The sequence below is a fragment of the Hyperolius riggenbachi genome, chromosome 2, assembly GCF_040937935.1.
Source record: "Hyperolius riggenbachi isolate aHypRig1 chromosome 2, aHypRig1.pri, whole genome shotgun sequence".
Lineage (NCBI taxonomy): Eukaryota > Metazoa > Chordata > Amphibia > Anura > Hyperoliidae > Hyperolius > Hyperolius riggenbachi.
In genome coordinates, this window is record NC_090647.1 from 412,703,418 (window position 1) to 412,730,100 (window position 26,683).

At 41.6% G+C, this 26,683-nt stretch overlaps 1 protein-coding gene across 2 annotated transcripts in view; it reads left to right on the forward strand.

Annotated features, from left to right (window-relative positions):
* The window catches only part of MED14 (mediator complex subunit 14), a 223,486-nt gene extending 197,342 nt beyond the window's left edge, over window positions 1–26,144 (forward strand). For both annotated transcript variants that reach the window (XM_068269856.1, XM_068269857.1), the window contains 4 exons: window positions 2,741–2,848; window positions 4,304–4,429; window positions 18,327–18,516; window positions 25,581–26,144. In XM_068269856.1, coding sequence (XP_068125957.1) covers window positions 2,741–2,848; window positions 4,304–4,429; window positions 18,327–18,516; window positions 25,581–25,654 — 498 coding nt within the window. In that variant the 3' untranslated portion in view covers window positions 25,655–26,144. The remainder of the gene's footprint in view (window positions 1–2,740; window positions 2,849–4,303; window positions 4,430–18,326; window positions 18,517–25,580) is intronic.
* Window positions 26,145–26,683: the final 539 nt, after the last annotated feature.

Sequence of the window (26,683 nt, forward strand, 5' to 3'; positions counted from 1 at the left end):
TAGGGCAGTAGTTGGACAGAGAAGAGAGGTCAAGAGGTTTTTTTGAGTATAGGCATCAACAATGCAAATTGCCTGATCCTCTGCCTCTAAAGCCCCATCTACACCATACAATTTTTTTGTCCGATTCAATTCAATCCGACATGTCCGATCGGGATTTGATTCGATTCAATTTGCCATTGCAAAACAATGGCAAATGGACTTGAATCGAATCCCGGCCGGACATGTCGGATTGAATAGAATCAGACAAAAAATTGTGTGGTGTAGATGGCGCTTAATACTTTTAGTCATAGACCCTGAACAAACATGCAGCTCAGGTGTTTCTAAGTGATGACTGACTGAATTAGCTTCATGCTTGTTTCAGGCAAATGATTTAGACCAGGGGTGCCCAATAGGTCGATCACGTTCTACCGGTAGATCGCGACGGCCTATTTGGTAGATCGCGGCCAGTCATGTTAAATTTTGCATCCGGCAGCTATCAGATTCTGCTGCCGGCCGCTGGCCAATCGGAAGAGGCAGAGAGGAGAGAGGCGGTACAGTGGGAGAGGACGCCGCCACAACGTCATAGCTGGGGGCGGTGCTGGGTACAATGCATCAACGCACGCTGCCACCTTCGCCTGCTGGAGTGTTCATTCAGCCGCCCATCTGCACTCTAGCCAGCGCGGCCAAAGGAGGGGAGACCAGGAGGAGCCCCAGACACCGCCGCTGGAACTGGAAAGAGGGAGGTAAGTGGCACCTACACCTAACTACACTATACCTGGCTAACTATACTGAAAGCACCTACACCTAACTACACTATACCTGGATAACTATACTGAAGGCCCCTACACCTAGCTATCTATACTTCAGGCACCTATACCTAACTACACCATACCTGGCTAACTGTACGGAAGGCACCTACACCTAACTACTGTACTACACCATACCTGGCTAACTATAATGAAGGCACCTACACCTAACTACATTATACCTGGCTAACTATACTGAAGGCACCTACACCTAACTACACTATACCTGGCTAACTATACTGAAGGCACCTACACCTAACTACACCATACCTGGCTAACTATACTGAAGGCACCTACACCTAACTACTGTACTACACCATACCTGGCTAACTATAATGAAGGCACCTACACCTAACTACATTATACCTGGCTAACTATACTGAAGGCACCTACACCTAACTACACCATACCTGGCTGACTATACTGAAGGCACCTACAACTAGCTACACCATACCTGGCTAACTATACTGAAGGCACCTACAACCAGCAACACTATACCTGGCTACCTATACTGTAGGCACCTACACCTAACTACACAATACCTGGCAACCTATACTGAAGGCACCTACACCTAACTACACAATACCTGGCTTCCTATACTGAAGGCTGATATACCTAGCTATCTATACATAAGGCACCTATACCTATCTACCTATACTGAAGGCACCTATACCTAGCTACCTATACTGAAGGCACCTATACCTAGCTACCTATACTGAAGGCACCTATACCTAGCTACCTAAATGTTGGTAGATCTCCTGGACTCGGCAAATTTTAAAGTAGCTTGCGAGCCGAAAAAATGTGGGCACCCCTGATTTAGACACTACTGAACTGCGAAAGATCAGCAGGATGCCAGGCTAACTGCTATAGTTTAAAAAGAAATTAATTTGGCACCTCCATTTTCCTCTTACTTCTGGTGTCCTAAATTATTTAAATTTGTTATGATTGATCGCAATGCAAGGAACACCCAGACAATTCTGTTATAATCACAACTTGAACACTGCCTAATAATAGGATTTTGGAGGTACATGTCCGTGTATGTTTTTTCTTTATTTGCTGTGTTAAAGGACATCCGAGGTGAAAATAAAGTGATGAGAAACATAATTGTATCCATCCTCTTCCTCCTAAAATGACTTTTTTTTTAGATATCCCAGTTTTATTTTATATTCAAATCTAGTTTTTACTGTTGCATTGTCTCTGCTCAATGACACCATCATTGAAGTATGCAAGAGCTAAAATCTATGAATTATTGATCATTTTTATCCCTTTCCTGCTCTCAGAAGCCATTTACTGACAGGAAAGTATTTTATGGCTGTAATTACTTATCATTGAGGGTTATGCTTTAGTCTGACCCGGACAGAAACTGTCACTTGCATACCTGATTTTTAACTATTTCAGAGAAAGAAAAAAAAAAAAGGAACACAGCACACATTTGTGTGCTTGGTACTGTACATACACGTCTATCTCATTATGTCAAATGTCACCTCAGTTGTTCTTTAAGTACCTTTTCAAGATAAAACAATTACCTTGAGTTGATTCTAAAATCAGAACTGCATACCCCAGTTATGACTGCACTAGATAAATGTTGTAACAAAAAACATACTGGATAACACCGCACAAAACATGACACCGATATAACACTGTATATAACAGACTTGTCCGTGTTCTGTGGATTGTTAATGATCTCCAACTGAATCTAAGTGAAGTCTATGCAGATTTTCTGTGGTGTTTGTTTTCAGGCTCCCTACAATGTATGCAGTTGATCATTTGGATGTTAATAGCACTTGATAGTATTTTATTGGAGGAATTATGTTTAGTTATCTTTAGATCTATTAGGATATTTAAATAGCTATATAAAAAACTGTGCATTTTCTCCCTTTACGAAGCAAAATTTAGTTTTGCTGGAAGTGGCATTGGTGATAAAAGGTTGACATTCATTCCTCCTTTATTTACAGGTTGCAGGTCCACCATTTAAAGCAAATACCCTTATTGCTTTCACAAAACTATTAGGAGCACCAACGCACATCCTTAGAGACTGCGTGCACATAATGAAACTAGAGCTGGTAAGAATGATCATTATACTCCCATGGTACTTTAAAGTTTTCTAGAGATCATTAAATACAAAGAATCGATACTTACCCAGGGCTTCCTCCAGCCCCTTAAACGCATGCGAGTCACTCACCGTCCTCTCGCGGTCTGCCATTCAGCCGTAATCAGCCCTGGTAACTGGCTGTCGGGTCCAGTCTAGGTCTCCTGTACATGTGCGGAAGATTTAATTGGCTCCTGACCTTGTGATCACTGTGAGCCAAAGTTGGATTCAAAATGGATGACTTCAAAATGGCCGCTATGGTCACTACCCATCTTGAAAAGTTTCCCCCCTCACATATACTAATGTGCCACAAACAGGAAGTTAATATCCCCAACCATTCCCATTTTATTAAGGTGTATCCATATAAATGGCCCACCCTGTATAATGTGCGGCTCCACTGTCTGCATTCGTTGCACTGTGTTACTGTTATCACAGGGAATGACCACTGTGAATTTGGCCTTACAGATTTTCAATAATATGCAAATACTTCTGGCTTGCATGTAAATTTAAAGAAAATCTGTAATGAAAAAAACTCCCCAGGGGGTACTTACCTCGGGTGGGGAAGCCTCCGACTCCTATTGAGGCTTCCCCCGTGATCATCAGTAATGCGTTGATTAATCTCCCCCACAGCAGCTGCGGACTGAAATTAAGACATACTTGGGGAGATTTATCAACGCATTACCGACAGTTTTTTTCTTCTTAATCTGTTCTAACCAGCAGGTTGAACAGTTCTGCATGATAAGAACCTTCTTAAATCCTAGGTAATAGTGGCAATTTAGCATGAATTTCTAGAGCTACACTACAGTTAAGAAAAGTGCAAATCCATCCCTAAACTGGCGCAGATTAAGAAGTGCTTGATAGCAGTTCTACAGGTGTAGAACTGCAGGATAGACATGATTTCAGAGTGCAGGCTAGATATGATTTGTGATGTGATCCCTCCCACTTGCTGAATTCCTCCTCAGAGCCTGCTGCTATCAATACAGCTGGTGTGTTGGTTATCTCAGCAACAGCAATTCCCCTCACACACTGCACTGTCTAAGAGACCTTCCTAGCTCCTCCTATTTTATAACAGTTTTAGAAGGAATCTGCACTATCTAATGATTTCTTAAGATGCCTAAAACAGTTCTGCATGGATTTCTAAAAACCTACCAATATTTTGTCTCAGACACTCTTGATAAATCTGGCCCACTGTATAATGGCATTAAGTTACAAAATAACTTGTATCATGATCGTTATAGTTGTAGGCATTTGTACTAATGTGAAGTTGCCCTTTTCGTTTTCACTTGTTTTCTAAGTCCAGATTTAGTACATTGGCTTAAAAGCAGAATAAAAATTGAAGTACAATCTTAATTTAAAAAAAATACGTTGTAGAAATATTTTATTCCTTTCTGCAATTTCTTTGAGCTAATGAATGTGTTCTGTTTTGCAGTTTCCAGATCAAACAGCACAGTTAAAGTGGAATGTCCAGTTTTGTTTAACAATCCCTCCAAGTGCTCCACCTATAGCACCACCCGGGACACCTGCAGTTGTACTGAAGTCTAAAATGCTCTTCTTTGTAAGTTAACTTACTGTATTGTCATAGCAGTACCATTTGGGAATTATTCCATGAATAGAGTTTTCTGCTTCGGTTTTGAAATTGTTTTATATCCAGTTACACATTAATGTGGCATCATCCAGAAACATTTTTCGCGCTACACTAAGGGTGGAGTTTTTTACTTTACTGTCCACAGAACAGCGTTTAGGTGGCTAAGACTGCAGCAACAGGAATACCCTCTTTGTTTTGCCACAAAGGATAATTTTACAGCAAGAAGACTAGAACAAATGTTCTGGGTAACAGCTCTGGGTAAATGTTCTTAAAGTTATCAACCCCGGTAACTGGCTCAGTTGCGTCAGTCTGGGTCTACTGCACATGCATGGGAGGTTCGCACATGCACAGAAGACCCAGACTGGACCCGACTGAGCATATTACCGGGGCTGATTGTGGGCAGAACGCGAGAGGATGGCGTGGGACTTAGACGAGTTTATGCTGCAGGATTAAGCTGCGGGTGAGTATCAGATCTTTTATTTTTTACAGCTCTGGTACAGTTTCATGTTTATCTGCGGGGAAAAAAGTTCCCCAAAAAGATACTTTTTTTCATCAACCAAAAGTTTATTGTAAAAATGTCAGAATAGTACAAAAAAGTAGAAACGCATCATCTTGTAGGAAATTATGCATATAGATGCACCAAATAGATACATCAGTAAAGTCTCTGGATAAAACAGAGGCTTCCCCATCTTCATCCAACTAGCCGTTCCAGTGTTGGACGGGAGCGCGACTGCAAACTTGCAGAGGGTACTGGCGAAAAGCAGTGGTCTGGAGCAGATCATGAGTCCTCTGGAAGATCATTTTTTTCATTTTTTTTTGTTTTGTTTTTTAATACTCAGGCTTGCTTAGGATAAGCTATTGCCTGAAACATTTATATTTCATAATATCCCTACTATTTAGAAACACTCTGTCCCATTGTCTGTCGATAATGAACACAAGCACACAGGATATCACCCTAAGGGATTAGGACTTGATCCCTTAGGCAGGGACAGTATGGGGCCAAGTGCTGCACAGCTATAGCCTCACAACAAGTTCTGTTGATATGGAGAGGGTGGAGGGACAACAGTATTGTTGCATGATAGAGCGGTTTCCAGTGTGAGGGGAGAACAACATCTCGGGCACAGATTAGGTAGGCTGTACACACTATTCTTAGCAGAGACTGGACACTTTGGCTGAGAACCATCTAATGGTTGTGAGAGGTTTGGGGTTTTATTTAAACAACAAAAAAATGTGTACATCGGTTTTCTCCCGTAGGACTCAAAGCGCATAAACAATATGAAGGTCAGGCACTAACTTGCAGCTAACACAGCTTTTACTGATTACAGGTTACTATATGATGGGGTGCAGATAAGTATTGAGCCTTACCCAGAAAAAAATTGAGCTAGAAAACTAACTGCCACACTAGTCTATATATTCCCTCAGGATATCATTGCACTTGTGATATCTGTTTTTCAGATGCTTTTTTTAATCCCCTGCAAATAAAATTCTACAGACTGCTGGTGTAACCACTCATTTTCAGAATTTATTGCCTCCAAAACATTCCCAAATCCTTGTCCCTTTAGGTGGTTTTTGAGAGTGGGGAACACATGATAGAAATAGCCAGTTCAGGCAAATAGGCGGGATGCGGCATCACTTAAAAGCCCAAGGATGTCATTTTTGTAATAGTCACCTGTAGTGTGTGATGAGGCATTTTCATGTAATAGGATGACACCTTTGGAGAGCTTTTCTTGACAGTTTTACTTGATGTTTTAACTCAAGTTTGTCAATAAAGAACAGTAATAAGTTGCATTGATGGTTGAACCCTTTGGGAAGTAGTCCACAAGCAGAACTCTCTTCATATTCCAGAAAATGGTTGCTATTTGCTTCTGCACTGACCTTTGCGCATGAAACTTCTTTGGTCTGGGTTAACCACTGTGCCTCCATTCTTTAGACTGTCCTTTTGTCTCAGGATCGTAACAGTAGATCCATGTCTCCAGTTACCAGTTTGTCCAGGAAATATGACTAATTTCCTGCAAAATGTTCCAAAAAAGCCACTGATGTCTCCACATGTCTCCTCTTTTGTTCGGTTGTCATAAGCTTCCTGATCCACTTTGCAGCAAGCTTTCTCATTTCCAAATCATTGTGGATAATGGCGCCAACTCTCTCACGTTCCCAGGTGCATACCTATGAAACTGCAGCTGAGAGATTTGGGCACAGGATAAATCTGTTAAAAGGCTTACCCTACTCCTGCACAAGTCCCAGCTGCGTTAATTGCTATTCACTCTCCAGGCTGCCAGGGATAGTTAGGTAAGGACATAATTTAGTTTCCAGCTATTGCTGGCGGCTGAATTAGTATTCTTAGAGTAGTTTGTGCTCTGTCGTTTGACGGCGCCCAAATCACTCACTAAGCGCTGCTAAAGCCATAATTCCTACTATGGCCTATGGTGGCACCGGCTGCGCCCAAATCTCCTGCGCTATTTTTACAGCGCTCATCCCAGATATGTAGCAACACTTTGACTGATATACAGCAATCCTGTATGATCATGTCATGGGTGGCTTTCACATGTGCAGGCACAGAGGGTTTCTCACTTTCAACACCAAAATGGTCAGTTTTAAAATTGACAACCCAAAGTTTAAAGTGTACCTGAGGTGGGGTAAAGTGGAGTATTTATACTTTCCTGGGGTTTCCTCCAGCCTCATGTGGTCCAAGGGTTCCATCGCAGTTTCACCTGGGCGCTAGGTTGTCCCGTGGTGACCTACCATAGTTTGGGCAATTGTGGCCAGTCGTGCTATTCTGCCCATGTGCGGCGTGGTCATGCACATGCTCCCCTCGTTCTCCCACGTCCTGGAACGTTTTGCCGCCTGTGCAGTACATTTCTGATGACGGGGCACATGGGCAGCCAACTGCCGGTGCTCAGAAGAGCGCAGCTCTTAAAATTATCTGAGGTGACCACGGTACAACAGAGTGGCCGGGGAGGAGGGCGATGGAGCCCACGGGCCACATGGGGCTAGAGGAAACCCCAGGTAAGTATATATATTGCACTATAGCCTTTCTCGGTTTCCTTTAACTGTTGTATATAAAGGGTCATTGTCAAGTTTGTGACATTTCATCATGAATCTGCTTTGCTCCTTTCCTTGGACAAACAATAACCTGATTATGGTCCTATGCTCTTCCCACTGTGAAGTTCTTTAGAGATGCTTCCATGTTCACTTTGGACTGAAAAAAAAAAAACTTAAAATCATAGGTAGTTGATTTTTTAAATAATTAATATAGACAAGTAGGCCAGTACACCCTGCAATTTACAACTTTTTACATATTTTTTTTTTTTTTGGGGGGGGGGGGGGGGGGGGAGGGAACTCAATACTAGTCAGCAACCCCCTCATACTAAATTAGTTAACGCTGAACTTCATTAAGTTCAACTATTGAAAATAAGTATACAGTGGTTTGCAAAAGTATTCTGGCCCCCTTGAAGTTTTCCACATTTTGTCATTTTACTGCCACAAACTTGAATCAATTTAATTGGAATTCCACGTGAAAGACCAATACAAAGTGGTGTACACGTGAGAAGTGAAACGAAAATCATACATGATTCCAAACATTTTTTTTACAAAATAACTGCAAAGTGGGGTGTGCGTAATTATTCAGCCCCCTTTGGTCTGAGTGCAGTCAGTTGCCCATAGACATTGCCTGATGAGTGTTAATGACTAAATAGAGTGCACCTGTGTGTAATCTAATGTCAGTACAAGTACAGCTGCTCTGTGATGGCCTCAGAGGTTGTCTAAGAGAATATTGGGAGCAACAACACCATGAAGTCCAAAGAACACACCAGACAGGTAAAGGATCAAGTTATTGAGAAATTTAAAGCAGGCTTAGGCTACAAAAAGATTTCCAAAGCCTTGAACATCCCACGGAGCACTGTTCAAGCAATCATTCAGAAATGGGAGTATGGCACAACTGTAAACCTACCAAGACAAGGCCGTCCACCTAAACTCACAAGCCGAACAAGGAGAGCGCTGATCAGAAATGCAGTCGAGGCCCATGGTGACTCTGGACGAGCTGCAGAGATCTACAGCTCAGGTGGGGGAATCTGTCCATAGGACAACTATTAGTCGTGCACTTCACAAAGTTGGCTTTTATGGAAGAGTGGCAAGAAGAAAGCCATTGTTAACAGAAAAGCATAAGAAGTCCACGTTTGCAGTTTGCCACAAGCCATGTGGGGGACACAGCAAACGTGGAAGAAGGTGCTCTGGTCAGATAAGACCAAAATGGAACTTTTTGGCCAAAATGCAAAACGCTATGTGTGGCGGAAAACTAACACTGCACATCACTCTGAACACAACATCCCCACTGTCAAATATTGTGGTGGCAGCATCCTGCTCTGAGGGTGCTTCTCTTCAGCAGGGACAGGGAAGCTGGTCAGAGTTGAGGGGAAGATGGATGGAGCCAAATACAGGGCAATCTTGGAAGAAAACCTCTTGGAGTCTTGGGCTGAATAATTACACACACATCCCACTTTGCAGTTATTTCTTTTTTTTTAAATGTCTGGAATCATGTATGATTTTCGTTCCACTTATCACGTGTATACCACTTTGTATTGGTCTTTCACATGGAATTCCAATAAAATTGCTTCAGGGTTGTGGCAGTAATATGACAAAATGTGGAAAACTTCAAGGGGGCCGAATACTTTTGAAAACCACTGTAGTAGTGTATGTCTGCACAGTCGTATCCCTAATACCACTGTGGCTTTTCCTTACCCTCTGCTATTGCGCAAAAAAAGTGGGATCAGCGCATCACCAGGCCGCCCCTGAATGGCCTCAGCTCAGAGATGCGCTGAGCCCCCCCAGAAACTGCAAACGCACCTTGAACCCAAACAGAGGCTCTGCATATACACCAAAGGAAAACTATTACATAATCCCCCAGAGTTGACATATCCAGTTGTAGGCCTTATGTGTGGGACTACTGTTACTGGTCCACACAGGACACACTGCAATCTCTGTATCCATTCGTTCTCCTGTGTATTACTCCTCCTAGGGCCACATGCAATTAACTATTTCTCCTGAGTTTTCTCTTAGGAGATGGTTTATCATCTTTAATTAAATAATTTTTTAGCACTTTGCAATAGAAAAATTGATGAAATGCACAACCCCAAAGGTAAGGTAAAATGATGTGCCACGGCAAACTCGGTACCACCCGAGTGCAGTGAAAGACAAAAAGTGAAGCCGGCACCGTCAATGCTCTTTTACTTTTATTGATAGGCTGTCATCATAGATGAAAAATACAGGCGACGTTTCGGAGCATTAAACTCGCTCCTTTCTCAAGCCATGACAGCTACACACTGATACATACAATAACATCACAGTTTATATAGTACATCAACATTCAAGTGAGCCAATCACAGGCTACAATATACACGTAGCCAATCACTGTCCGACCACACAGAGTCGGACCTGATGGAAAACTATAGTGTCATAGGAATATCCAATAGTAATGAGGCTCTTACCTATGTGGAAACATCCGCCCCTCAAGCCAGCGCACTGTCCGTGCAGCCCCTTCCGTGACGCAGTGATGCCGGCCTCCCAACAGTCACACGGACCTGATGGGGAACTGGACGCCTCCGGGTAGCAGGGCAGGGAGTTGCGTAGGACGCTGGACGGAAATCTGTCAGCCTCCTGGGGGCGGGACATGACGTCACCGCCCATGCCGTCTGATCACGTGGAATTCTCCACCAGTCAGACGGCCCTGCATCTCCCTGTGACAAGCGGCTACGGACTAGCCGCGTTGTCATGGTGACAATTGCTAAGGCGCTGCCCGCACTGGCTGAGGCTAGGATATATCCACATATATATATAGCGAAAATCTCCCTACAGGAAGCAAAATCGGCATCCATCCTAAACATAAGCATTAATCCACATCAACTAGAGTTAAAAGCAGTGACTTGGGGGGGAAAAAAACAGTTGTTATATCAAACTGACATAAAGTTAGCAGTATCCATGTCAGTCAGATCAGCATCTGTATAGTTTTAGAATAAGATTAGCATGCAGATGTATAGTATATCACGTGTAGATAAATATTACATATTAATATGAGGGATCAATGACACATAACAATATAAGGTTAGCAGCAATATGGTGGAGAGGTTCTCACTATGCAGTGATAAAGTACAGTACACACCTACCATATTTCTAAATAAGTGGCATTAGATCATATTCTCGATTCATGCCACGAGGTTCCAAAGTATCAAGGGTACGAATCCAATATGCCTCACGATATAGTAATTGTCTATGTCTGTCCCCTCCTCTACGTAACTGAGGAACGCTGTCAATAATTTGACAGCGCATTGTGTTTTAATTGATTAAAGTGACAAGCAACAGGTTGGTCTAAGATACGTTCCCGAATTGCATGCTTATGGGCAGAGTGTCTAATTTTAAACTTCTGAGTAGTTTCTCCCACGTAAAGAAGCCCACATGGGCACTTTAAAATATAGATCACATATTTAGAGTCACAACTGAAAATCCCTTGAATATTATATCTCCTTCCAGATCTAGGATGAAAAAAATGATCATTCCTGATGACCGAGCTGCAGTGGACACAGTTGAGGCAAGGATACATGCCCCTTCTCGAGCCCTCTGGGGGCCTAACCAGTGTCCTCGTTTCTGCATGGACAAGTTTGTCCCTAAGTGTAGGGGCTCTTTTATATGAAAAAAGTGGAGGACAGTGGAACTCTGGGACCATAGGGAAAGACCGGGCCAACATGGGCCAATGTTTTTTAATAACACGGGCAACGTCCTGTGATAGGACATTGTATTGTGTAACAAAAGGAATACGCTTACCAGTGTCTCTTAGGTCTCAGGGTTGTATCTGTTGCCATCTGGCGTGCCTCTGCCACTAGGTCACCAGGATAATCTCTGTCCACAATTCTTTTTGACATCTCATCAAATCTAATCTCACGTCTGCTCTTATTTACTATGCGACTGACCCTCTGAAATTGAGATTTAGGAATTGACCTACGGGTATTGATGGGATGGAAACTTTTGTATGACAGGACAGCATTCCTGTCAGTTGGTTTTATGTATAAATCTGTATGGAGGACACCATCAGATAAAACAACCATGGTGTCCAAAAAATTCACTTGATGGGTATCACTATGAGAAGTCAGCCTGATAGGTTCACACTGGGCATGCAGTTCACTCACAAATTGATCGAGGGTCCAACGTGGCCCCGCCCACACGCAAAACCCATCATCAATATATCTGAGCCAACATTTGGCAATTTTTTTAAACAAACTGTTATTGTAAACAAATGATTCCTCATACTGATTCATATATATGTTTGCGTAGGACGGGGCCACATTGGACCCCATTGCCGTCCCCCGAAGCTGTAAGAAGAATTGGTCATTAAACACAAAATAATTACAAGTCAATACGATCTTAAGCAGATCCACAATGAATCTAATCTGACGATCATCAAAGTCAGATGCGGTAAACAACGAATGCTGGACAGCCTCTACACCCCCATCATGTGGGATGGAGGTGTAGAGGCTCTCCACGTCTAACGTAACCAACAAGCTACCCTGGGGTATATCAACCAAGGTGGAAATAGATTCCAAAAACATAGAGGTATCACGTATGTAGGATTTCTGTGCTGTAACAAACGGTCTCAACAAAAAGTCAAGGTATTTTGCAAGAGGAGATAAAATAGAATCAATACCGGCCACTATCGGTCAGCCAGGTGGGTATATTAGCCTTTTGTGAATTTTTGGGCACAGGTATAGAGATGGAGTTTTAGGATGAGCCATCTTAAGAAAGTCAGCTAGTTTCTCATCAATCACTGCAAATCTTACATTGTTGTCTAACAGATTATTGATTCTATTTTTAATATCAGTCAAGGGGTCGCAGGGTAGTGAGGAATATGTCGTCGTATCATTAAGCTGCCTCATGGCTTCCTGTATATAATCAGTAGTAGTCATCACCACCACTGCGCCCCCTTTGTCAGCAGGCTTGATAGTAATAGATTTTGACGATGACAGTTCAGACATGGCCTGTCTCTCCACTTTTGTGAGATTATGGTGCACTCTCAGTCCTGGAAGATTAGATCGAAAGAGTTCCTCTACTTCACTCTGTATATTGTTAATGAATACATCAATGACTTGGCAGGATGGTGGATTGAATCTACTAGGCAGTCTTAAAGTGGTATCTCCTAATCTTAACATACTAGGGTCCTCTATGTCGGTTGTGCGACCTGTGGATATGAATCGTGCTTGTTGAAAATAATGTTTGAGCTTGATACGTCGGAAATCCGCTGTAACTCAATATCCAGCCCTAGATGATCAGGCCAGTGGGTAGGAGCAAAAGAAAGTCCCTTGTTAAGTAGGGTTTGTTGTGACTCAGTGAGATCATAAGAAGAGATGTTGACCACTATGTTGTGGCTGGACCCGGTTTCTGCTTCGGACGCTGTCGGAGCCTTTCCTTTATACCGCCTGTGTTGAAAACCCCCCCCCCTCCCCTCCTTGTTCGTCCTGACTTGACTGGTTGTCCGTGGAATCCTCTAGTGTACTGACTGGAAGAAAAGCTGAGGATCCACCCAGGTTAGGATCTGTGCAGGGAGCTGTAGGTTTAGGTCCTCCTTTAGGTTTACGTGGTTTAGTAGGACGTTTGTATGGACATATACAAAGCCAGTGGTGTAGTCTGCTTCATCCCTTTGAAACTTTTGCCTCTTAACAGATTCAATCTGTGTTTTTGTAGTGTGACAATATTTGGAGAAGCTCTCTTCGAACTTAAGCCACTGGTCGTCCGACAATAGGCTGTGAAGCTTAGATTTTAAGTCCACAATCTGTTTGTCCAATTTGGGAATCTTCAGTTGTATGCGAGACATTGTCAAGACCATTGCATCGAATGAGGCCCTATTCCAGATTGGACCCTCGATCAATTTGTGAGTGAACTGCATGCCCAGTGTGAACCTATCAGGCTGACTTCTCATAGTGATACCCATCAAGTGAATTTTTTGGACACCATGGTTGTTTTATCTGATGGTGTCCTCCATACAGATTTATACATAAAACCAACTGACAGGAATGCTGTCCTGTCATACAAAAGTTTCCATCCCATCAATACCCGTAGGTCAATTCCTAAATCTCAATTTCAGAGGGTCAGTCGCATAGTAAATGAGAGCAGACGTGAGATTAGATTTGATGAGATGTCAAAAAGAATTGTGGACAGAGATTATCCTGGTGACCTAGTGGCAGAGGCACGCCAGATGGCAACAGATACAACCCTGAGACCTAAGAGACACTGGTAAGCGTATTCCTTTTGTTACACAATACAATGTCCTATCACAGGACGTTGCCCGTGTTATTAAAAAACATTGGCCCATGTTGGCCCGGTCTTTCCCTATGGTCCCAGAGTTCCATTGTCCTCCACTTTTTTCATATAAAAGAGCCCCTACACTTAGGGACAAACTTGTCCATGCAGAAACGAGGACACTGGTTAGGCCCCCAGAGGGCTCGAGAAGGGGCATGTATCCTTGCCTCAACTGTGTCCACTGCAGCTCGGTCATCAGGAATGATCAATTTTTTCATCCTAGATCTGGTAGGAGATATAATATTCAAGGGATTTTCAGTTGTGACTCTAAATATGTGATCTATATTTTAAAGTGCCCATGTGGGCTTCTTTACGTGGGAGAAACTACTCAGAAGTTTAAAATTAGACACTCTGCCCATAAGCATGCAATTCGGGAACGTATCTTAGACCAACCTGTTGCTTGTCACTTTAATCAATTAAAACACAATGCGCTGTCAAATTATTGACAGCGTTCCTCAGTTACGTAGAGGAGGGGACAGACATAGACAATTACTATATCATGAGGCATATTGGATTCGTACCCTTGATACTTTGGAACCTCGTGGCATGAATCGAGAATATGATCTAATGCCACTTATTTAGAAATATGGCAGGTGTGTACTGTACTTTATCACTGCATAGTGAGAACCTCTCCACCATATTGCTGCTAACCTTATATTGTTATGTGTCATTGATCCCTCATATTAATATGTAATATTTATCTACACGTGATATACTATACATCTGCATGCTAATCTTATTCTAAAACTATACAGATACTGATCTGACTGACATGGATACTGCTAACTTTATGTCAGTTTGATATAACAACTGTTTTTTTCCCCCCAAGTCACTGCTTTTAACTCTAGTTGATGTGGATTAATGCTTATGTTTAGGATGGATGCCGATTTTGCTTCCTGTAGGGAGATTTTCGCTATATATATGTGGATATATCCTAGCCTCAGCCAGTGCGGGCAGCGCCTTAGCAATTGTCACCATGACAACGCGGCTAGTCCGTAGCCGCTTGTCGCAGGGAGATGCAGGGCCGTCTGACTGGTGGAGAATTCCACGTGATCAGACGGCATGGGCGGTGACATCATGTCCCGCCCCCAGGAGGCTGACGGATTTCCGTCCAGCGTCCTACGCATCTCCCTGGTAGCGTCATATGACGCTACCTTGCTACCCGGAGGCGTCCAGTTCCCCATCAGGTCCGTGTGACTGTTGGGAGGCGTCATCACTGCGTCACGGAAGGGGCTGCACGGACAGTGCGCTGGCTTGAGGGGCGGATGTTTCCACATAGGTAAGAGCCTCATTACTATTGGATATTCCTATGACACTATAGTTTTCCATCAGGTCCGACTCTGTGTGGTCGGACAGTGATTGGCTACGTGTATATTGTAGCCTGTGATTGGCTCACTTGAATGTTGATGTACTATATAAACTGTGATGTTATTGTATGTATCAGTGTGTAGCTGTCCTGGCTTGAGAAAGGAGTGAGTTTAATGCTCCGAAACGTCACCTGTATTTTTCATCTATGAAGAAGTAAAAGAGCATTGACAGTGCCGGCTTCACTTTTTGTCTAGCACTTTGCAATAGAAAAGTACCAAAAAGTAGGTGATAAAAGTACTTTTAAACTGTTTTTGAGCATTTTTTTTGCTTGCTGGTGGTTTAAAAACATTTTATTAACAAGTTTGGAAATATCACCTTGGAGAAATTCAGGAGTAAAAGTTAATTGCATATGGGCCCTTGTGTGTCTCATTTGTGATTTTACATGCGCTTGGTGGTGCTTAGGGTAACAGTGGAGAAGACCGGGTGTCACCGCCGCTGGAGCAGGAGAGATTTCCAATGCACGACTACTGGAGGAGCACATTTACACCGGACATGCTTGTTGCGGCACAGACTTTTATCCAATTCGATAAAATTATTGGGTCGGATGGTCACTCAGGCTGCAAAATCTATAACTGTATGGCCATCTTAACTGTTGGCGTAAATTTTTGTAACTATATGTCAGCATTGCAGTAGAATCTATAACCCCATTGGTAAGAGGCACATCCCTTCTTAGGGCTGGGTCCCCACTATATGTGCTTTGGCAGTGATTGCCGACAATTGGCAAAGCAGTTTGACATTGGAGCCCGATGGGGGTTGTCCCTCTATCAGCATTGCGACCTCAGAGCAATCGCAAAATGCTGATTGCAGCAGCTTGGTAGTGATTCCAGAGCGATTGCATCAGTAGCTACAGTAGCCAAATCGCGACCACTTTGGAAAATTATGGAACTTCTGCGATTATGCAAACTGCAGGCTTCCGCAAAGTGTCCGTGGTGGGTCCCAGCACTAATACTGCATATTTCTTGAATGGAGGGAGGGAAGATGAACTTAAAATGAAAAATACATCCATGTAGCTAGTTTGTGAAATTTATTGTATCTGACCTGTCGAGCTGCAGGTTTGGATGTTCTTTTTATACAATTCAGTATATTAAGTACAACACCCTAATTTTGAAATAACTATGACTCATAGGGATCTATTGTTTGTATAATAGAGTTGGTTGTTTTGTATGGTGCAGTGAGGAATGTGTAGAAAATCCATACAGCTAGCAAGCTGCATACATTTCCCTGTACCCTATTTGAAGTGTTATTTAGTTTTTAGCATGGTGGCGTAGTGGTTAGCGCTCTTGCCTTGCAGCGCTGGGTCCCCAGTTTGAATCCCAACCAGGGTGCTATCTGCAAGGAGTTTGTATGTTCTCCCCGTGTCTATGTAGGTTTCCTCCAGGATCTCTGGTTTCCTCCCACATCCCAAAAACATACAGATAAGTTAATTGGCCCGCCCTAGACTATCGGTGCATACACACATCAGACTATAGTCTTTGGAAAATGAAAGATCACAGACCAATCTTACCACCCTTCATGTAGTATGAGAGCCATACTCTACACAGTCTTTTCTATGGAGCTGAACTCCCCATCAGAAAAAAATCTTTGCAAGATGCTGCACACACAGATGCTGTACAGACACAAAAGATCAGTATCTGCAAAAGATCTATTCCTGCCAAAAATCCATTCCTGCAAATTGCAATGATAGTCTATGAGATCTGCAGATCATCATACACACATGATTTAACTGACATTCATCTGGTAGATAGGCTATCTACCTCACCTTTCAAAGCAGAGTGACGACCGCGGAGCATGTGGGCTATGTCCTGAGGGGATACTTCCGTCTTTCCAAGCCAGTCTGCCTGCCTTTCTTTTCATACCCGGCTAAAGGTGCGTACACACGTCAGATAAAAATGAAAGATCACAGATCAATTTTACCCCCTTTCATGTAGTATGAGAGCCATACTCTACACAGTCTATTCTATGGAGCTGAACTCCCCATCAGATAGAAATCTTTGCAAGATGCTGCACACAAAGATGCTGTACACATGCAACAGATCAGTATCTGCAAAAGATCTGTTCCTGCAAAAGATCCATTCCTGCAAAATGCATTCATAGTCTATGACATCTGCAGATCTCATACACACCTTGTTACAGGACATTCATCTGCAGATCAGACAATTATCTGCCGATCTGAAGATCCAACCTGGTGGATCTGATCTACAGATAATTGTCCGTTAAACAAGGTGTGTACGAGATCTGCAGATATCATAGACTTTGAATGCATTTTGCAGGAACGGATCTTTTGCAGGAACAGATCTTTTGCAGATACTGATCTGTTGCATGTGTACAGCATCTTTGTGTGCAGCATCTTGCAAAGATTTCTGTCTGATGGGGAGCTCAGCTCCATAGAATAGACTGTGTAGAGTATGGCTCTCATACTACATGAAAGGGGGTAAAATTGGTCTGTGATCTTTCATTTTTATCTGACGTGTGTACGCACCTTAAGTATCTTTTTCTTATTCACTTCTTTGCAGATCCTAATAGGCTGCTTCCACATGGTCATTAGTAACTCTGACAGTATTTAAACTGCACTTTTAGTCTGATAGGTTGCACAGTTATTGCATATGTTGAATGATTGTTTGTGTAGCACTATATGCACTTTCATGGTTCCAATTTTTTGCACTTTATAATTCTTACTGAACCCGGGTTCATCCACGAGGGGGCTCATTCTCTGAGCCCCCAGTGGTTACAGGTTATACATCCACTGAGACTGAACATAATAGATTATTATATTTAGCAGGCCCATTATGTTGAATATGGCTGGAAATACAATATTATGCTGTTTTTAGATGTTTTTAAATTTTTGTGTATCATTGATATGTGTTTGCAAAGCTTGTAATAAAAATATATATTTTTTTGATTGATACATATGGTCTGCAGTAGTGCTGTGTATAGGGGTATCTTTTCTCTTTAGTACTTTAGACACATGCACTAAACAATACATACATAGACATATGACTATGGTAGGGACTAGATTGTGAGCCCCTCTGAGGGACAGTTAGTGACGAGACAATATACTCTGTACAGCGCTGCGTAATATTACGGCGCTAAATAAATAAGTGTACGTGTTTTATTACGGCGCTATATAAATAAATAAGTGTACATGTTTTTTTTTTTTCCATAGCTTCAGCTGACCCAAAAGACTCCAGTGCCTCCAGAGCCCATTAGTATTATTGTACCGATCATCTATGATATGGCAACAGGGACAACCCAGCAAGCTGACATACCTCGTCAGCAGAACTCCTTAGTGACATCACCGGTAATGGTCAGTAACATTCTGAAGAGGTTTGCAGAGTTGAATCCACCACGTGCAGGTAAACTATTTAACAGCTTACAATGTGAAGTAACATGCTAAGGTTTGCTCCTGTTTTCACATAACACCATTACTATCATTTTTCTCTGGCCATTTATAAGTGAATGAAATAAAATCAGATTTATATAGGTACGGATTGCGCTCCTTATAACTGTTTTCACAATGCTTTAGAGATTAATTCTGGATCGCTATTTACCTAAAAGAGTGTATGTCCTTTTAAATTCCCATATACAAGTTCAGCAGGTTAACGCTCAACAACAGAACAGTCCCATCAACACATTAGACCAATTGTGGTATAAATGGTGACACATATAGGCCTCGATTCATCATTGTCTTTGCAATAACTTTTTCCATTTGTTTCATTTCCGTTTGTTAAATTACCGAATCCGAAGTTTATCGATTTCTAGTTGTATTCATCAAGGTTTTTCCGCTTTCAGTGTGACTTCGATAAAATATCGATAACAATGCGGTAACCATTCGGTAACGCGTCAATATTTCCATTTTATAGCGGTAATTTAACACAAAGGCCATAAGATTCACGTGGAATTGTGGGTAATAAGGCAGTCCTTTGAACACCACGTAGCAACATTCCGAATAGGGCATAAAGTGGACCCAAACTAAAAATACAAGATTTCAAAAATAAAATCTATTTTCTAAATTTATAATAATAAATAGCAGTCTTTTTTCAGCTGCATGATGACAAATATAAAATATTTTACATTTATTGGAGAAACCCCTCCCTTCCTTTCATATTGCCGGCAAATAATCCTGCAAACTGGTGGAGTAGATGATGTCCAGCAAAGGAGGAATTGCTAATGGCTGCCACCTGTATAACCGTAGTTATGCAAAGAGGAGGGTGAAAAGCATGCACTGAAATGCTCATAGGCTTGAAGGAGTGTTTATTTATCTTTGTATGTGTCAGAGTGGTGCAACTAAATATCTTGAATTCAAAAAATGTTTGGCTTGGGTCCGCTTTAACACCTGGACCCAGGATTCTGGAAGTGGCTTGGGACAATCCCACAATTTCACCAGCTATAGCTTGATAGGAGCCTTTTCTGAGAAAATGTAGTGCAGCTAGCAAATTAGTTAACCCTGACACTGCCTGTGTTCTCTTGGAAGATGATTCAAGAGAAATGGCGATGTCCTGGTATAGCAAATAAATCCATTCTCTTGCAAATTGATATGGTTCTAGACCTTATTCTTGCCCTTCTGCAACTTTGAATCACTCTCAGCTGCTACATAACCACTTCAAATGGCTCCATCTTCTCTGTCAGCAGTGATCTGACAGGAATAACGACAGAGCAGTGAAGGCGATAACTAATCCTAAATTTAATGCTAAACCACGCCCACTTTCATTTTCATGAATTGCACTTTCTTCCGTTTTATCGCATTATTACTGAATGATTACCGAATGCTCACTAACAGCTGTAGATAACTTTGATGAATCCTGAAATCAACTTATCGAGTTTGGTATTTTACCGAGCTGTTGGCAATTGATTCAATAAATCTTGATGAATCGAGGCCATAGTCTTTTAATGTCACAATACTCTTCTGTGTTCAATGCTCCCCTCAAACGTTAGTAACAGAATAAAGGGGCAGTTTAGTGAAAATTATTATTTTCCATTAATCACATATCAGTTATTTAATAAGGAGAGCATATGTTTCTCCATAGACCTTGTGTTAAAAAAAAAGTAGATAACACTATTTCTGCTTTTTAAGACAGCTGAGCTGCGTCATTACCATGCTAAGTGAAGGACTTCACTGATAGTAGCAGACACTCCAGCTGATTTATAACGGCTGGCTCACTCACTACAGAGAGCCGTGCTGTTCTCACATGTAACTAGCTAAGTAAATAAACAAACAGGCTGCTAATTAGTTACTTACTTAGCAGCCTGTTCGTTTATTTACTGAGCTAGTTACATGTGAGAAAAGCAAGGCTCTCTGTAGTGAGTGAGCCAGTCGTTATAAATCAGCTGGAGTGTCTGCTACTATCAGTGAAGTCCTTCACTTAGCATGGTAATGACGCAGCTCAGCTGTCTTAAAAAGCAGAAATAGTGTTATCTACTTTTTTTTAACACAAGGTCTATGGAGAAACATATGCTCTCCTTATTAAATAACTGATATGTGATTAATGGAAAATAATAATTTTTACTAAACTGCCCCTTTATTCTGTTACTAACGTTTGAGGGGAGCATTGAACACAGAAGAGTATTGTGACAAGAGACTATGGCCTCGATTATGGCATCAATTTGTTAAATAACTGATGTGATTAACCAGTTCACCCCCAAGGGTTTTTATCTTAACGGACCAGAGCAATTTTCAGTTGTCAGCGCTCCTCCCTTTTATTCCCTAATAACTTTATTACTACTTATCACAAGAAAATGATCTATACCTCGTTTTTTTCGCCACCAATTAGGCTTTCTGTGGATAGTACATTTTGCTAAGAATTTTTTTATTCTAAATGCATTTTAATGAGAAAAACAGAAAAAAAAGAAAAAAAATCATTATTTCTCAGTGTTCAGCCTTTATAGTTTTAAAATTAAACATTCTCCTGTGGATAAAACAAACACGTTTTATTTTCCCAGTGGTCCCGATAATTAAACCGTTTAGATTATGTCCCTACCACAATGTATGGCGACAGTATATTATTTTGAAATATAAGTGGTTATTTTTCTGTTTGTTCTGGCCATAATTACAAGCCCCTATGTAATAAATTAAAATTAATTTTCCCCCATAAAATATAGAATAAAAAAAGCTGAGTCCCTAAGGCAACTATTTATTTATTTTTTTTAAGCTGATTTTTTTTTTTTACAAGTGTTTTTTTTGGGGGGGAGGGTTGGAAGTGTAATTTTATTAATGATGTGTATATACTTGAAAATGGATGTATTTTGTAGGTGTAATATACTTTTTGGCCACAAGATGGCGTTAGTGAACACTCATAGGACGTGTTCATTTTTTTTTTTTTTTACACTTTATTAAACTGTTACATTTCCTGTTTATGTGAATGGACGTAGCCGCTGTTCGCGGTCACGTCCATTCACTCCAGGCACTGCGATTGGGTAGAGGACTGTTCGGTCCTCTTCCCCAATCACCCAGCACGGGATCCCGACGGTAATGGCGGCGGACACACGGCGGTAGCAGCGGCGGGAATGCGCGACGTATTAAAACGTCATGTTGCTGTTAATAGCGGTAAGCATGACGTTTTAATACGTTAAGATGGCGGTAAATGGTTAATGGAAAATAATAAATTTCACTAAACTGCCCCTTTAAGCTCACCAGATATCCAGGCTAATCTGAAAAGATCAACAGTAATACCATGCTGCCCAATAGCATGGGCCACATGCTATTACTGCTGATCTTTTCAGATTAGCTTGGATATCTGGTGAGCTTAATCTGTTTCTAAAGTTTGAGGGGGAGCATTGAACTCAGAAGAGTATTGTGACATTAAGATACTATGGCTTCAATTCATCAACCATTACCGCATTCTGTAATGCTGAAAACAGCAGACATTACCGAGCACTTAAATTAATCAAAGCTGTTACCGCATGAAAAGCTGAAATTACCGAGCAGTGAGGGAAATTACTGACTTGTACTGTAATTATCTTAACACATGTCAGTAAATGTCAGTTCATCAATGTTACAGCATTTGGTAACACATTCGTTTATTACCTCCAGCACTCCTCTGTCGGTAACCGGCTTCGAATGCCTTCTGTGTGGATTTCCCCATGATTGACAGGAGCAGAGAGCAAATAGAAAGAGCCCCTGTCTCTTGTAAGTGCCACTGATAGGTTGCGCAGCCTTGGAAGGAGCTTTTAGACCACCCAGGCAGCGAGCAGAAAGAAAATGACAAAAGATGTTTTCCTGGAACCCATCGGTAGTGACACCCTTTGACTGCCTGATTGAATATGCAGAGATGCTAGTGGGAGCTGCTGGGGAAATGACCAAAGCACGGCATGTGTAATGTTTCTTGGCAGTTCATCTAAGCTGTGGCAAGTAAATAGCCTGTTAAGACTAATAAAACAGATTAAGAGCAGATTCTAAAATACGGAATGCGGTATTTTAATGACTTGCTTTTTTTTCGAACAGCCTTCGGTAATGCTGAAAACAGCTCACTTTACCGAGGAAAATGTAAATTCATCAAAGCAGTTACCACATCAAAAGCTGAAATTTCGGAGCAGTGAGATAAATTACCGACTTGTGTGGTAATTATCTCAACACATGTCAGTAAATGTCAGCAAATGTCAATTCATCAAGGGTACAGCATTTGGTAACATGTGGTGATTATCTCCAGCTCTCACCTGTCGATAACAAGCTTCGAATGTCTTCAGTGTGGATGTCCCCATGATTGACCGGAGCAAGCAGCCAAGAAACAGCCCCTGTCTCCTGCAAGTGCCACCGATAGGTTGCACAGGCTTCTCGGGTGGAACAAGCTTTTAGACCCCCAGGCAGCAAGCAGAGAGAAAAGAACAAAATGTTTTCCAGGCACCCTTCGGTAGTGTAACCCCTTGAGTGCCTGTTTGAATATGTAGAGATGCTAGTGGAAGCTCGTGGCGAAATGACCGAAGCAGGGCATGCGTAATGTTTCTTGGCAGTTAATCTAAGCTGTGGCAAATAAACAGAATGTTAAGACTAATGGGACAGATTAAGCACGAGCAGAGGCAGTATAACGCACATCGATAGGGATGTCGAGGATGCCTCTTTTCTCTTATTACCATTACAGCACATTAGTAAATCATCCCAAGCTCCATAATAGATAGTATCTTGGGTGATCTTAAGGTGCTTAGACTGTGTTGAGATGCTGCATATTAAGTCCTCACGCTGCAGTGGTTTTAGTCTGTAGCGCAGCATTATACTAGTTAATAATATCACTTAATAACCATGCAAACAAACCACAGTTTTTTTTTTTGTTGACTTACAGCTGAAATTAATATAGGCCATCCTGCTGGACGTAAACTTGACCGGCTATGGAAAACACACTACTATTTTAAGAAGTTGCACTGTAGGATCTGACCTTTCAGCCTGGAGGAAAATCATAAAAAAAACCTGCCATGTTGGAGAGTTACACAGTTGATGGGCCCTGCCAGCAGATAGGTTGCACAATATATTGAAGGCAGCCTGTATCAGTAAGATGAACCTGTCTGGGGAGGACTAGGAGACCTGCACATCATTCTCAGCTTTATGGGCAGAAAAAAAACTAGTAGACTGGAGTTACTTGGGTGGCACCATCTTGAGAAAGGTGGGAAAGTCATTCCACTGTTAGGGAGAGAGGCCATGCCAAAGGAATAATAACTGCCTTGTAGCTACATGTGTTACCAGGAGGCTGGTAGGACCACAACTGCGGGGTACAGGGCTGCAGTAGTATTGTTTATAGAATTGTTTATAAAGTGTACCCGAGGTGACATGAGATAAACGTGTATATACAGTACTAACCATCTTAATAACAAAGCTGTTTTACTTGTTTTATTTTGCTGCCTGAAAGAGTTAATATTTAAGGATTGAAGTGACAGCTTCTGGCTTGTCAGTAGCTTGTCAGGAATATAATAAACATCACTGATAAGCAAATTACAAACAAACGTTTTCCTGGTACAATACATTTTTCTACATATTTCTGAGAGCAGAGGGAGAGAGAAAAGGGTCAATATAGTTCATGTGTTTTCATTTAGGGACACTTAATAGACTGCAACTGAGCAGAGACAACAGAACATTCAATCTTCTTTCTAAATGTTTAAATATAAAATAAAATCCTGGGATGTCTAAAAAAATCATTTTTAGGAGTAGAAGGATACATACAATTGTTTCTCATCAGTTTATTTTCACCTTGGGTTCACTTTAACCACTTAATGACATGCTAGAGCCTCTTAATGGCTCCAGGACGTTTTTAGAAGTCAAACAGTGCTGCTGCCGCTGTGCGCGTGTGTGCTCCCGCCGGTGTACGTGCATCCATGTGCGCGTGCACGTGAAAATTGTGAAACATAAAACCCACCCAAAAAAAAATTCACTTTTATTTCCAAACAATATATTGTCACCATACTTTGTACTAGGGACATAATTAAAATCTTGTGATAACCAGAACAAATGGGCAGGTAAAATGTGTGGGTTTTATGTACAGTAGCAGTGTTTAAGGAATGAAGAGATAAGATAACTCTCTCACTGTGCGGTTGCAAGTTTACTCTTGCCTTATTATCTCCAGCATGATCTTAGTGAATTGAGGCCATTGCCATGTACATACTTCCCTTATACTGATCACAATCAATTGTATTGAACAAGTGTATATATGCCCATACTGTGAACAGAGCAACTAGTTGGGCTACAGTGGCTGCTTCACCAGTTTGTAAAGAAAGGTTGGATATGGTGTCGAGTGATGCCTGAACAGGTTAGATGATGATCTGATGTCTGTATGCATTGTAACAAAGTGATTATCCAACATTAAAGGGATCCTGTAGTGGAGTGAGGTATAGGAAACAACTTCTGTATCCCAAAGAGTAGTGTAATTGTGCTATTTCTTACCCAGCTGAAAACTGTTGTAATGCGACCATAGCCTGGTCAAATGTGTCCATTGTTATTGCTTCTTTTTACACTTTCTGCATGTAGAATAATCCTGTAGGGTGCTCTTAATGCAGAGACAAAACAGCTGCTCTGTGTGTTCAGCTGTGTCTAGCAGTGAGCAGAGGACTGCATACATGATTAGACAGCATGACTGATCAGAAGGGAAGGGATAAGGAAGTTAAAGAGAGAGTCTGGACAGACCTGTAAGTCCAACTAAAGTGTGGGTGAATTTCAAAACCGTGTTCAACTGGCTGGATTAAGATGAGGGGAAGTTTTGCAGAGTAGTAAAAAGCAGTGGATCCACTACCAGGGTCCCTTTAAGGCATCTTCCTCCTGTCTTGTGCATAACCTAGGTCAGTGCGGTAGATGAATTAATCGGCTTATGCTGTATAGTAAAAACACATTATGCAGCACTTTACAAATACAGAAATTAAAATCATTGTTCATGTAAAAGTATTCTCCACACAAAGATCTATGCCTACTGTAATTCTTTTTTTTCCTCCTTCAATATATTCCTAGGTGAATGCACAATATTTGCTGCAGTACGCGATCTCATGGCGAACCTTACACTGAGTCCTGGTGGCCGACCTTGAACGCTATTTTCAGCATTCTGCATGGATGTGTTTTTTTTCCTCAAACAAAAAAAAAACTGAACAAGAAAAGACCGTTCTCAGAAGGACACTAACAGAAGCTGGCAGATGTTTCTCAGAAATGCACTTCTTTATCCCAAAATTATATATACCTGATGAAAAGAGGAATTTTGTATAGTGCTGTTGTACAGTGTGTTTTCCTACATCTCATTGTTTCTGCTTCCCAGGAACTGGTTTAATATTCTGTTTTATACTGAATGAGCTATGAAAAAATGCCAATTTTTTTTTTCTGTAAATGTGTTTCTCTGGTGTAACAGATTTTGTTTTTCTTAAAAAAATGGATTGTCATTTTGAATACTGTAAAACTGTGACAGACTTTATAAGGAAAATGTATTTTAATATGACTGCTTTAAATCCTCACACAAAAAAGGATCTGGGCGTGTTGAGAATGCGTCCTTAAAAGCAATATTTAATAAACAAGAAGAAAACATTTTCTGATTTGTGTACCATAGTACGGCCCGCCATTCTGTGCAGTTCATAGTCAGATGCACTTGTCACCGTTCACAGCACAAACCACGACTTCAGAGTTTGTTACACCAGACATGCCATATATAGCATCGCTATTATGAAATGTCCAACTTTTATCCGGTGTCCATAGTTATCTTGCTGGTCACTTGCATTGTCCTGTGAATCAGAGTATTTTGGGCTCAAATGTGAACCTAGCCTAAATGTCTAACTCACAGTAACCTAGCTATGTACCCCGTCAACAGTACCCGAGAACATGACATTGGTGACCCTAGCTTGGCAGCCTCCGGTGAAAATGCTATTTTATCTCCTGCCAAGGTTGAACTGCTGTTGTAAAGCTGATAGTCTCAGCTTTTGTTTGCAGTGGATTCCGAGTTAGTGTGACAGACCATTCCTGATTTAGGAGCTGATGGAGTCGTGTGCATGGCTCCAGGGAGAGCATTTAGTGAAGTACATCGGACATATCTGGCAGGAAGAACAGCAGCGTCCAGCTGCCTCCTGCTCAGT